Below are 12,952 nucleotides of genomic sequence, written 5' to 3' on the forward strand. Positions count from 1 at the left end.
TGCTTTGCTCATGTCTTGTACTATATGCTTATCAGTTTTCAATGGGGAAAACAACCTTTATAAGGGGGGAGGGGGGAAATATGTATATATGTATAATTTCTCAGATTCTCAAGGGCATTTTGCCATCTATGTGAAAACACCAGTACCCCTAAATTTAGTGGGCTCCAGGATGTCAACAAACTGCTTTGGTTTATCTTACCAATTAAATAAAGACCATAAATGCTCTGCCTATCATTCTCCATGACTAGTTAACAATAGAAGCACTACTAACAATTACTTAAACTCCAGAATGTTTTTCTTTGTTACCTCTAATATAAACCTGAGCTAAAGGGACCACATTTCTCATGTGGTGCTTAAGAGCATTTGCTGTATAACTCTTGTTGTTGTTACTGCGAGTTACCTGTGTATTGTCCTATGCACTACACTGATAATTCCCACAGTAATTTCATTCTGTAAAATTCATAGAAATGTTTCATTTTTTTTGCTTACAGGGCTGTGACTCCCAAATGAGCATGTCAGAAATGTCCTGTAGTGAAAGTACCTCCTCTTGTCAGTCTCTGGTACATGGCTCAGCTCCAGAAATCCTCATTGGCCTGCTTTATAATGCCACAACTGGAAGACTATCAGCAGAAGTGATAAAAGGCAGCCACTTCAAAAACTTGGCAGCAAACAGACCACCCAGTGAGTGAAAATCTTTTTTTTTTTTTTTTTTTTCATCCTAATACTTCAACACTTGTGACACTCTCAGTGGTGGGGACTTCAATCCTATCATTTAGTCTTACCCAATCAAAACGAAATAGAGCTATAATCAACTAATCTGTTTCATGTTTTATATTTCTAGTCACCTGGGAAATAGTGCAAATCTAAAACTGAAAATATTAATTGTAAGTTGACAAGACTATTTTAATTTTTTACGATGACTGCCTAATAAATTATTTTTACCATAATGATTAATTGCTAAATTATTAATGCCTTGCATCATGGGCCAAAAATACAAGTTCTAGTGTTTAAAGAAAAAGTGTGCGCCAACCTAATATTAATGTAAACTTGGTGAAGTTACTGCAGTTACTGGGAGACTAAATTGTATATGTGTATGTATGTGTAAATAATGTTATTAAAAAGTATTATTTAAATTTTAAAATGCTGATGAGGATCGGATAAGACCAAAGTCTCACTTTTGGTATGGGATGTTGTACACTTCACTTCTTACACTGGGAAATTAATCACCAAGTGCATTTGGGCAAACTTTTGGATTCAATCTGAGTCCATAAAAACCACTCAGTCACATTTAGTTTGAGAGAAATTTATGCCTAAAAATATTTGCAAGCTTTATAAATTTATATTTTTAGTCTAGTTTATTTGAAAGCTTTATCTGGAAGCTCAGATTTTGGACAGATTTTCTGTCCAAGAGTCCTTCATTTTCCTTTTGCTACATTGCTGGCTTAGCTAACAGGTTCCCAATGTGTAAAAGCAGTTTTCTCACTTTACCCTCTCGCCCCAGAGGGTTGTTCTCTCCTCTGACGTCTGAGTTAAAAGTGTATGCCTAGGACTTGAGAATCTCCTCTCCCTTCCCTGGCCCACTACTTACCCCATTCATTACCTTGGCTCACCATTCTGCATGGCATTTTCTTTCTGCAGAGATGGAGCTGAATTTAGTTAACATGTCTAGAGAAGGGTGATGATGAGAAGTGTTAGCCTGTTGCCAAATAGCTGTTCTCGAGATACCTGTTTGGAATCAACGTATAGTAGAGTTTATTAGGAGTTAGGGAGTAAGAGGTAGGGAAGCCTGATGCAAAGACAGGAAAGGAGGAAAAAGAATTGAAGAGGCAGAGGATCTCAGAGAAAAGAGAAGGATGAATGGGAGAGGGAAAACTAAAGCTTGAATTAAGGAAGGAGGATGTCTAAATCAAGAAAAGGGGAGAGGTGCCCCTAGGCTCACCTGGAGAAGAACATAAGTAGGAGGGACCCTGAAGTTTCCAGAGGCATGGAATAAGCTACATTTCACTGTAAAGCATGGTATGTAATAGCATACACCTCGTTTACTCAAATCCAAGATGACTTCAAATGTAAAACATTTGTGACACCACACCTTTCCCCATGATTAGACTCTATTTTTCTTATACTTTTCCATGTATAGAATCTAATTAGTGGAAGATCATCTTAAATTTGTCCCCTCTATTGCTGTGGCAGGGAAAGCAGTGGCTGGGGGTAAGGGGCCAAACCCATGCTTTTTGCTCCCCTGACCTCCTTTCCTGCCCCTTGTCTCCCCCGTGCCCGAGCCCCACCATATACTCCCCTACCCTTGCCCTTCATGCTTGTGTCTGCCCCCTCACTTCCTGCCTCCACCACCCACTGGTCCCCTCTGCAGCCTGCTGCCTCATCCTTTGCCCCCCATGTCTATACTTGACCCCTGCTGCCTGCCTCCCCACTCCCTGCCCACCCTACCTCACCTTCTGCTGCAGCTCTGCTCAGCTTCAGAGCATTCAAATAGCAGAAATAGCAGCAGTGAGTTCCTGGCCCAGGGCTAGCCAAGCCACAGAGAAATGGCGAAAGCTCCCAGCTAGGCCAGGTCAGGGATGGAGGGACTCAGAATGGAGTAGAAGGTAAGGTGGGGAGGAGGCAGCTGGAGGGGTCAGGGCATGCTGCAGGGAGGAGGAAGAGGTGGAGGAGACCAGAGGGTGAGGGGGAAAGCACAAGCTTTGGGGGAAAAGGGTGGAGGGGCAGGCTGCAAGTTGCCCTCTCACGCACCCCCAAATTCTCCCTCTGGCCGTGTGGCCCCTCTGTCTCCAAATAAGCCATTCCAGCAAGGGGTTGGTAGTGGAACGGCTTTGGCTTCAGCCTGCAGCCCAGGGCCAAAGCCAGGAGCTGAGCTGCCGTCTGCCCCGGACTGGTACTTAAATCAAAGGTGAGGCCTTTTTTCCCCTGTGCTAACTGAGGGGGAAAAGCATCATCTTGGATTTGAGTAAATACATTAAAGTAGAAGATAGGATTTTTCAGTGGGCTGTTTAACGCAAGTCAGGTAGCGCTATAGTAATACCACCTTCTGTTTTTCCCTAGTGGTTGGGAAATGTCTTTTTTATAGTACTTTAACTTATATAATGATGATAACCTAGTATTTCAGGTGTGTGTGTATATAGATATTATCTCTATATATGCAGAGATATATGTATATTTATATATCTAACTTTAGCTGTATATCTATATGACATCAGCGTTCTGTTGTTTCCATAAAACTGAGGCTTGAGCTCATTTCTAGTTTTGATAAGACCATACAAAAAACCCCTTGTGATCTCGTAAAGTCAAAGCTTGTCTGATAAGTCGCAATAAGATTCAATTATGAAAAGCAGCATTTGGGTCACACATGGCTCTTCGTATTTCAAGGATTGTAAACCTAATTTTTGTGAATTTCATTCAGACCAAATTTGGATACGTTCTCATGTTTCTACTACTAGCTTGTGTAGCCTATTCTGCTACTGTGTGTAAGAGCTGTAGTGTATTCCATCAAGCTTATAGGCCAACTAGTGCAAACAATTAATGCTGAGTTCAGAATGTGGTCTGTTGCAGTACTTTGGGGTAGTCTTCACTGTAGTCTGATGGGGAAGATTGTAATGAACTTGATGAGATTTTATGCATGTCTAAAATTTCGTCTTTAAAATATTGAGTACACAAAAGGTGATATATTAAATAATTGTGTGAATTGATTTTAATTGGTCAGTTGAATAGGTGAGTTTTTTAAATTTCAATATTGAAAACCTCAATTGAATCTTAGGTCTGAGCAACTTTCAGTTTTAGAGACATGTAGGTGAGATTCACTGAAGCTCACAGCTACTTTAAGCGAGCTGTAAGGCATTGATTTAAACAACATAACATTAATTAACATAATGCCTGGCCAAGAATAGTATGCATCTGTAGGGTTAACTTTTCAGTTTGGTAGTCTTTCATTTTATTGTTTGTATATATTGAGCATAACACCATGTAGTTTTCCTTAATATGCTGGAGTTTGCATGAAAAAGCATAAGGTTTGGTTAAAAAGTCAGTGATTTCAACCTAGTCTTTTATAACCGTATCACTTGCATGATTCTTTCTATGTTCAATGTGCTTTAAACCCAACAGCTGTTAATACTAAGATAGCCCATTATTTAAGCAGTGTAATTTTTTTGGTAAAGATTACACAATGACCGTACAAATTTCTCATTTCATGAAATTTTACCCAGCAATCCTTTTGTTCAACCCTCTTTCTAAACTGAACTGCTAAGGTTTTGTCTTCTCCCACTCCAGTGAATAGTGTTTCCTCTTAAACTTTAACCTTTGATCCTCTCTCACCCAACTATTGACATCTGGTCATTATTTCTTTTACTGCTTTCCACCCCCTGTTGTCAGACGGACTGTTCTGTTGTCTAAAACACTTGATAGGTGGACAGGTTTATATAATTCGAGGTGAGTTCCTGTAGAGACTAATTGGATGTTGTCTTTTTCATGCAAAAGAAAACTTGCCAGCAGTAAAGCTGTCCACGGCTGTCTGTGTTGGTTTCCAAAAAATGTACATTTATTATCTGTGGTACTTTTAAAAGTAGAGGTAGCACTTATCTCTGATTATGGATGATGGTATTTCAGAGTATCTACAAAGTGGAAACATGCAATGAGTTCTTTTCTATATGGAATATAGTCTTTGAATAATCTTCCTTTCATTTAAATGACAGGAATAAAAAAAAACACTTTTTAGATAATTTTATATTTCTTAAAATCAGTTATAACTTTGTAAAATGGACATGCTGTATCCAGTAGCATTGGTTGGTGCTTTAAGACAAATGAGGAAAAAATGCAGTTTTAAGAACGAGGTTTTATCACTCAAATGCATGGTGTACAAAATGCATTTTACATTTTATATTTTATACATTACATCATTTTTAAAAGTGCTTCCTAAAAGCCCCAGACAAGCTACATCTTAAAGAGATGCTTGAAATTATGCTAAAATGTATTTTCTCTCCCAAAGTACATTCAGAGTACTCTTGCATGAAACTAAGAATTATAAGAGTGATATGCTCCATTTGACACATTTGGCTAAAGTTTGGTCTTTAAATGTGAACAGACCCAAAAGGCTCTAAGTAAGAAACCACATCCATGCAGAGATCTTTTTTTTTTTAAGCATTTCACCCTGAGCTGTTTTAATGTCATCGCTGCATAGCAACATTCATTTTTCCTCTTCATTAGTTGTATTCATTCCATTTTGTTTATTCTTATTATCTGAGAGCTCCGTGGTATGCTTTACAGTGTTGTGGCTGGTTGGAGCTTGCTAAGTGTTAATGCTATAGAAGTCTGCTTAGTGCAAATAAATTGGGAATGCTGGTGCAGGGGAGGAGGGGAAAGGATTATGAGGTATACCTTAATCTTCACTCATTAATATAGTACAAATACCTGCTAAGTTGTTGTTATACTGAAAGTATTTTTGTTTATTTAGCATCATCTTCACATTATAACAACATGTGTCCAGACTAAGCTATATTCAATCCACATGGTATACACCATATCCTTATATAATGTGTTGTTAGCAGATATTCTTGGGTCAAAGATATCTGACATTCTGAAATATTATTTATTTTGTAGATACATACGTTAAGTTAACTCTGCTGAATTCCATGGGTCAGGAGATGTCCAAATGCAAAACGTCGATTCGACGAGGCCAGCCAAACCCTGTGTATAAAGAAACCTTCATTTTTCAAGTGGCACTATTTCAGCTTTCAGATGTGACGCTCATTCTGTCTGTGTACAATAAACGCAGCATGAAACGAAAAGAAATGATAGGCTGGATTTCTTTAGGTCTCAACAGCTCAGGAGAAGAGGAATTAAATCATTGGACTGAAATGAAGGAATCGAAAGGACAGCAAGTATGTAGATGGCACACGTTACTAGAATCTTAACGGACAGCACAAGGGGCAGTTGTGGTTCCAGGGAGTTCTGTGTTTCAACAAGATCGTCCTTTAGTCATGACTAAGGGATCTCTTGCAGAAGTGAAGAAGTAAACATTCCACCTTAAAGAATGCACAACATGCTACGGAGCAAAGCATCTTATACATCTTTCTCTCTTAATTATCAGATACCTCACTGGTGTCAGATAAACCATACTATCCACAGACGAGACAGGAATCCCTCCATCCACCTGATGCTTTCAGTATTGTGTTGATTTGATTTGATTTTCTGTTTAGCAATTCAGAAATATTTTATGTAAAAATCTCCAAATCATTGTAAAATCTTTCTACCGTGTTTTTAGTGTTCTGATGTAGCTTAAAAACTGCTAACGTTCAGATTTAGGGACACTGACGTTTAATGCTAGAAAAATTAAGCTGTGAAACAAAAATCACCACTGGGAAGGAAGCTTAATATTATTGAATATATGAATATTTTATTTTAGATTGATTTTGTCTTCAAGGCATTTAGTTGATTTCACTTTTCATTTCTGATATGAAGTTAGTTTGAAAAACACTAGGACTCTGTGGCATTGGGTGAGCTTTGAAATAAAATAAATATTTCTACAGTTTGACAGGAACAAGATCTGTGTTATGGCATAAGTTGGGTTTTCCCCATTTGCTTGTGATTCTGCCTAATGCAGAGAGACCAGGTCACTGTTCTGGTCCCTTGCACGTCTTCTTAGACAGGTTGTACTGTAAAACTATGTAACTTTCTGTTGAAAGCATTTCCTGTATTCTTGTATTCCAATATAGGAAACACATAGGGCATGTCTTTACCTAAAATATCTTTTCAAGAAATAGTGAAGATTGTCAATACTGTGAAGATTATGTTAAATGACCACAAATGAAACAGTAATAGTGTTTGAAGATGAGAGTGATTCTATGATTTTGGGCAAAAGTAGGTTACTTCTGTCTCCTGTGACTGGTCATAAGCATGTTTGGGTTCCAGGGAACAGATGTGCCGGATCAAACCTGGAGTTTCCACTCTTATTGCTGGAGAAGGGATATAAAAATCTAGTAGTGAGTTATTTCCCTGTTAGTTGTCAGGGCTTGAATGGAAAACTGAGCTGCCCAAGAGACAGACTGTGCTTAGCTTGCATTTTTAAGACCAGCACTATTGGCTTTTCAACACTGTCTTGGCAAAGCAGCTATACAGTGTGGTCAGAATCTGCCTTTGGATAAATACTCCTAACTTCCATTGAAGTGAGGAGGATATATTTATATCTGAGAGTAGCATTTGGCCTAATTATTGTTAGTACTGTAAAGTCTCACTAATTCACACTACCTGCCAGATCCAGTTCAGACTACTGAAAGCTGTTAATTATTGAGTAAGCACTGACACACATTTTAAAAAAAAATCAGAATTCACAAAACGTAATTGCTCTACTCCTTTTCCCTTCCCTCCCAGTATAACAAGTTCATTTAATTTTAATTGCTGCTACATGGTATGTGAGTAAATGTACCCTACTTTATTTCTGAGAAGTAATGAAGTCCTACTACCATGAAACCTCCCTGGCCATTGTAGCACATAGTGGTGTGCTTTACTGAGGAGCTGATTAATGAGCTCTGTAGTAAAGCGCCACTGTCTATACAAGGGCCAGTATTAGAGCACAGTATGTTAACTCTGCCATAAGATAGTATTGTCGGGGACAGTATTATTTTATGGCGGAGTAATTATCTCTGCTAAAATGCTCGTGTAGACAGTGACTGGGGCTGGCTGGGGCATGAGGGTGCATAAGTGCCGGGGCTGTCTACTGCCCAGCCCTGCACTTTAGCACCCTCGTACCCAGGCCAGCCTATCTGCTGCTCAACACCAGTAGCTGGAGTCCAGGGCTGACTCCCTGAGTCCCTGCCAGGCTAGGGCTGCTCCGCCCCGGCTCTAACCGCTGTGGTCCCAGGTGCACGTGAAGACGCTGCACCCAGGAACAGCTGACTCTGGCACGAACTGTACCAGAGTTTACCCCTGCAAATTAATTGGACTTGTAGATGTGCCTAGTGAGAGGTAGGGTGAAGTCCTGGATAATTTTGGTGAGAATTTGTGATTCAATATATTGAAATATATTCAGGTTAAGAAAATAAATATTTTTAGCTTGAACTCTCCTAAACTTGTTGAGAAAGAAATGTAAGATGCACAGTCAAGTATTATGTGATTGGATACAGAGGGCATATGGTTTTAAAGCTCTTTCATATAGTTCTCAAAATTTCACAGTGATTTCATCAGCCCTTAAGGAATCTCCACTTACAGTTTTCATTTTTTGTCATTTTCATACCATACCAGTTGAAGTTGCTAATGCAATCTGATGGTTGTATTTGCAGAACTGGGCCTTCAGTTTTATTGGTTAAGACTTCTCAGAATGTTCTCACAATTTTCCTTTATTGCGTGTTGCTGTTTTGTGTATGACACGGGTAACAAACAATCCAGTATCATTGATTAACCAGAAATGCTGTTAGTAATCGTACAGAATTGAATGTTCCTTCTGGCTCTGCTTGTTGCTAAGTGTGTGAACTTAAACATTTTTAAATGACAATCTGTACTAACTTTATATACATAAAGACTACTCTTTACCCACCTACACACTTCCCATTTCATTCTAGTTTTATTTGCAATACAGGCATATGTTGTTCGCTGAGTTACCGCGGTGAAACCTATCTTAAGTGATAACAAAGTTCAGATAAAAATCAGTTGCCGAATGGAGCTGTTCTAATAAAAATTGTCCTCGTTTCTGGATATTTTGAGACAGACAACTTTTGGTCTTAGGAGGCTATTAAGAATTGTTTCACTATAAAGTAGTGAAATACTATTTTGAAATTTGTCATCAGTCCTGAACAAAGGCATTACATCGGAGACTCAGAGAGATCTCAGGTCACCTCTAAAAAATAAAACTAAGTTCAGTTAATTTGTTGAATAATGTATAAAAAGTAACCAAAATACACTAACCTCTGTTACTGCAAAAATTCCTTTCTGTATATCACATTGGTTAGAGTTTACATTTTTATACACAACTCACTTATGTAATAGAATTTTAATTTAGACAAACAGGTTTACATTAGTGCATGTAGAATGCATCTAGCAAGATTCCTGTCATGCTGTTTTTTATTCCTAGGTCAGTGTTAAGATTTGTGCTTCTTGTTTTGTTTTATTTGTTGGCTCTGTATGACATTATCCTTCCATATTTGAAACCTGCCTTTAGAGGAAGCTTTTTTAATATATTCGGTGACTGGTGTGCAGAGTAATTTGTATGCATTCATAGAGAATAAACCTCAACCAAGGAACAGACATTCCAGAGAACAAAAAAATTGGCATGCACCAGAAACAAATCAGAAGAGGGCCTTTGTGCTTTCTTCATAATCATGCATGATTCTTTTTTGTTCTTTGTTCTTTTTGTTGTTGCTTACCTTGCAGATCTTTGTTTTAAGGGTAGTTAGTACTTGTATGAATTTAACGCATTATTCAGTCATTTTCACTTCAGTGTATTATGTACGGATTACAACCTTTGATTTGGTATCAATGTTGTTTTTCATAAAGCACCACAATGGTGTTTTACTCCTTGGATTGACATAAAACAGCAAGGTTTTTTGCAGAAACTGCACTCAGATATATTTTCTTTTCATATACATTCAGTATATGAAGAATGAATTAGAATTCTCCATTCTCTCTCTCTCACTCACTGACTCACTCACACACACACACACACACACACTCTCTCACTCACTGACTCACTCACTCTCACACACACACACACACACACACACACACACACACACACCCCCCATATAGATATATATAGAGATATAGCTCTATATCTATCTATCTATCTATAGATCTATATCTATCTATCGATCTATAGACACGCACACAAACACCTGTGTGTATATATAGATATATATATTTGGTTCTTAAGAGTTATACCTTTCAAATAGAATGATAAAACATGAGACAATCGTAGAAAAAGTAGGGTGGGAAGAAACCTCAGGAGATCACCTGGGTGAACTCCTTGCTCAAGGCAGAATCATCCCTATCTTAAACCATCCTAGATAAATGTTTGTCTAGCCTGCTCTTAACTTCCAAGGATGGAGATTCCACAATCTGTCTAGATAATCTGTTCCTATGTTTAATCATCTTCATGACAAGAAAGTTCCACCTAATATCCTACCTAAATTTCCCTTGCTTCAATTCAAGACCATTACTCTTTGTCCCATCTCCTGTGGCTACAGAAAATAGTCTACCGCCATCCACTTTATGGATGGTGATAATACCACCCTTCAGGTATGTGCGAACACTGATCAAATCTCCCCTCAGAATTCTCTTATTTATAGTAACTAATTCCAGTTTTTTCCAGCCTTTCCTTCTAAATGCAATGTTTTCTAGGCCTCTAATCACTTTTGTTGCACTCTACTTTTGAATTTGTTCATGTCTTCTTTGAAGTGCAGTGCATGAAACTGAACGCAAGGTGCTAATAGGCATGCAGCTCCCCGGTACAACTCATGGTGCTTTGCAGGAAGCGCCATGTGTTATAGCACTCCCCCTGACCCAACAGATGTTGGCTGTTGGGTCTGGTGGGTTGGGGGATCAAGCTCCAGTTTAGGGTGGCTGTATGTCTGCAGCTACTCACCCCTAGCCCTGCCTCTCCTCCTTCCCAGCTCCAGTGCTGTCTTCAGAATGGGAGGGAGGGAAGGGAGGTTGCCCAGCCTGTGCTGGAGGTTGGGAAGGGTGGATTGGAGCCCCCTCACCTTGGGGAAGCTCCAGTTCACCTGCCCCACCCTCCAGTGCAGGCTGGGCAAATCCCATATGGAGCTTCCTCTGTTCCCTTTTTCCCTTCCCATTCTGAAGATGGTACTGTGGCATGGGGCCCCCAGCCCTGCTACTGGAGCACACTGACAGATATTGATGAAGACACTCTGCTTTGGAGTGCCTTCATTTGAACCCTCATATAATGAGGGTTCAGATTGTCACACAATTGGGCATTTTTAAAGTGTTCTGCAGCCGTGCACTTGTCAGTGCATGGCTGTACAGCACTTCAGGATCCTGATTGTGTGACAAACTGTCACTTCTGTTAGTGCCCACAGTATTCCAGGTGAAGACCTCCCCAGTGCTAAATAGGGCAGAAGAATCACTTTCTTGGACTTGCAAGAGATGTTTCTATTAATACAACCCAGTATTCTGTTGGCTCGGTTTGCAATAAGAGCATGCTGTTGGTTCGTATTCATCCTTTTCTGCAGTACTGCAGCCTCGTCAGTAATTCCTTATACTGTACTTGTGCATGTGATTGTTCTGTCCTAAGTGCAGGACTCTGTACTTCTCTTGACTGAGTTTCATTCAATTAATTTTGGACCATTTTTCTAGTTTATTAAAGTAATTTGTATCCTTATCCTGTCCTCTAGATCAGCGGTTCCGAAAGTCTGACAGATTGCTCACCAGCATTTTAAAACGATACAGCCTTAAGTACCATCAGCAAATTTTTCATATACATAGGTAACAGACTATGTATTAAAACAACATCAAACCCTTTAGTAACCCTAAAACAATGTTTTATCAGTTATGGTAGCCATATAAAACAATTGTACATTGGAAAAAAGAGATGCTTTTGGGGATGTCTTTAGTGGGAGGGGTGAGCTTGCTTAGCAGAGCACAATATTCGGATATCTGGTGAAATCTTGGTTAATTTCAGCCTGAGGTCTGATTCTACATTTAGCTTCATCCAGTATTTGTTTTTAATGACAATCTAGAAAGTCCAGTTTCACACAGATAGGCTGTGCAGAATGGAATAAAACATTTCAGTGCCCTGTCTGAAATTTGGGGATAATCCTCTCTTTTCCTCAGCCCCAAATCACCAAGATGGATTCTTCTGAATTCCAGCTGAAGCTCAGCATCACATGAAACTTCTCTTAGCTTCTCTTTCCTTAGCTGAGAAGTGGTTGGGCAAACAGTTTTCTTCAAGTGAAAATGGATCTCTGATCCAGTTTTCTTTTGTTACATCTTCAGGGAAATAGTCACTAAAATTTGAGATCAGACTAAGGCAGTGCTCTTTAATATCAGTGATCAGGTCAAGGTGAAGTTTGCGTTCATTTTCAGTGAGAAAAGTCTGATGTTGCAAATGATTGACAATTTATTCTCTCTCATATAATAAACAGAAGTTTTTTAACAAAAGCTCTTATTTTGTCATGAACGGTTAAAGTGGTTATTTTCAGGTCTTGTAGACTAGCATTCAGTTCGTTAAGATGTATAAATATGTCTGGCAAATAGGCAAGCCTTGCCAACGACAGCTCATCCGTGAAATGGTCTGAAAACTCAAAATTAAAGTCACCGACACAAATCTGCAACTCAGAATGGAATTCAAACACCTAGGTCAACACTTCCTATGAGAGAGCCATCTCAGTTTGGTATGGAGAAGCTTTTCATACTCATTCCCCATTTTGTTGCACAGAAGGGAGAACAATCATGAATTGAGTGGCTTTGCTTGTATGAAATTGACCACCTTTTACTGCCTGATCTAAAACAGCCTTAAGATTGGCAGGCATTGTTTTGGCTGCTAGAGCCTCGCTATGTATACTGCAGTACATGAATTTGGCAACAGGTGCAAATTCTCTTACTTTTGCCAGAACACCTCCTGACTTGTCAGACATGGCTCGTGCCCCCTTGGTGCACATGCCAATACAATTTTGCCACTAATCTGTTATTGATTATGAAGCAATCCAGTTTCTTGAATATCAGTTCTGCTGTTGTACAACTTGGCAGAGCTTCACAAAATGAAAAAAAAATCCTTAAGTGCCATATCTGCTTCAAACCTTGCATATGCAAGAAGTTGAGCAAAATTAGTTATATCTGTACTTTCATCTAATTGCAACAAAAAGTACTTGCTTTTCTTGACGCTTTCAATTAGTTTTTCTTTCACCTGACAAGCCCTATATTCAATTCTTCTTGATACTGTGTTGTTTGACAAAGTAACAATGTCCAGCTGTTTTGCGAATTTTTCTCCAAGAACAGA

General features: G+C 39.0%; 1 protein-coding gene across 5 annotated transcripts in view; it reads left to right on the forward strand.

Moving 5' to 3' along the window:
* SYT14 (synaptotagmin 14) overlaps positions 1–8,594 on the forward strand; it is a 166,096-nt gene extending 157,502 nt beyond the window's left edge. For 4 of the 5 annotated variants that reach the window (XM_025209305.1, XM_014521968.2, XM_014521969.2 and 1 more), the window contains 2 exons: positions 492–681; positions 5,605–8,592. In XM_025209305.1, the coding sequence (XP_025065090.1) occupies positions 492–681; positions 5,605–5,918 (504 nt within the window). In that variant the 3' untranslated portion in view covers positions 5,919–8,592. Of the gene's footprint in view, positions 1–491; positions 682–5,604 lie in introns of all 5 variants that reach the window. The other variant, XM_006027975.2, reaches the window with a different exon arrangement.
* The last annotated feature ends 4,358 nt before the right edge of the window (positions 8,595–12,952 follow it).

The sequence above is a fragment of the Alligator sinensis genome, unplaced genomic scaffold, assembly GCF_000455745.1.
Source record: "Alligator sinensis unplaced genomic scaffold, ASM45574v1 scaffold633_1, whole genome shotgun sequence".
Classification (NCBI taxonomy): domain Eukaryota; kingdom Metazoa; phylum Chordata; order Crocodylia; family Alligatoridae; genus Alligator; species Alligator sinensis.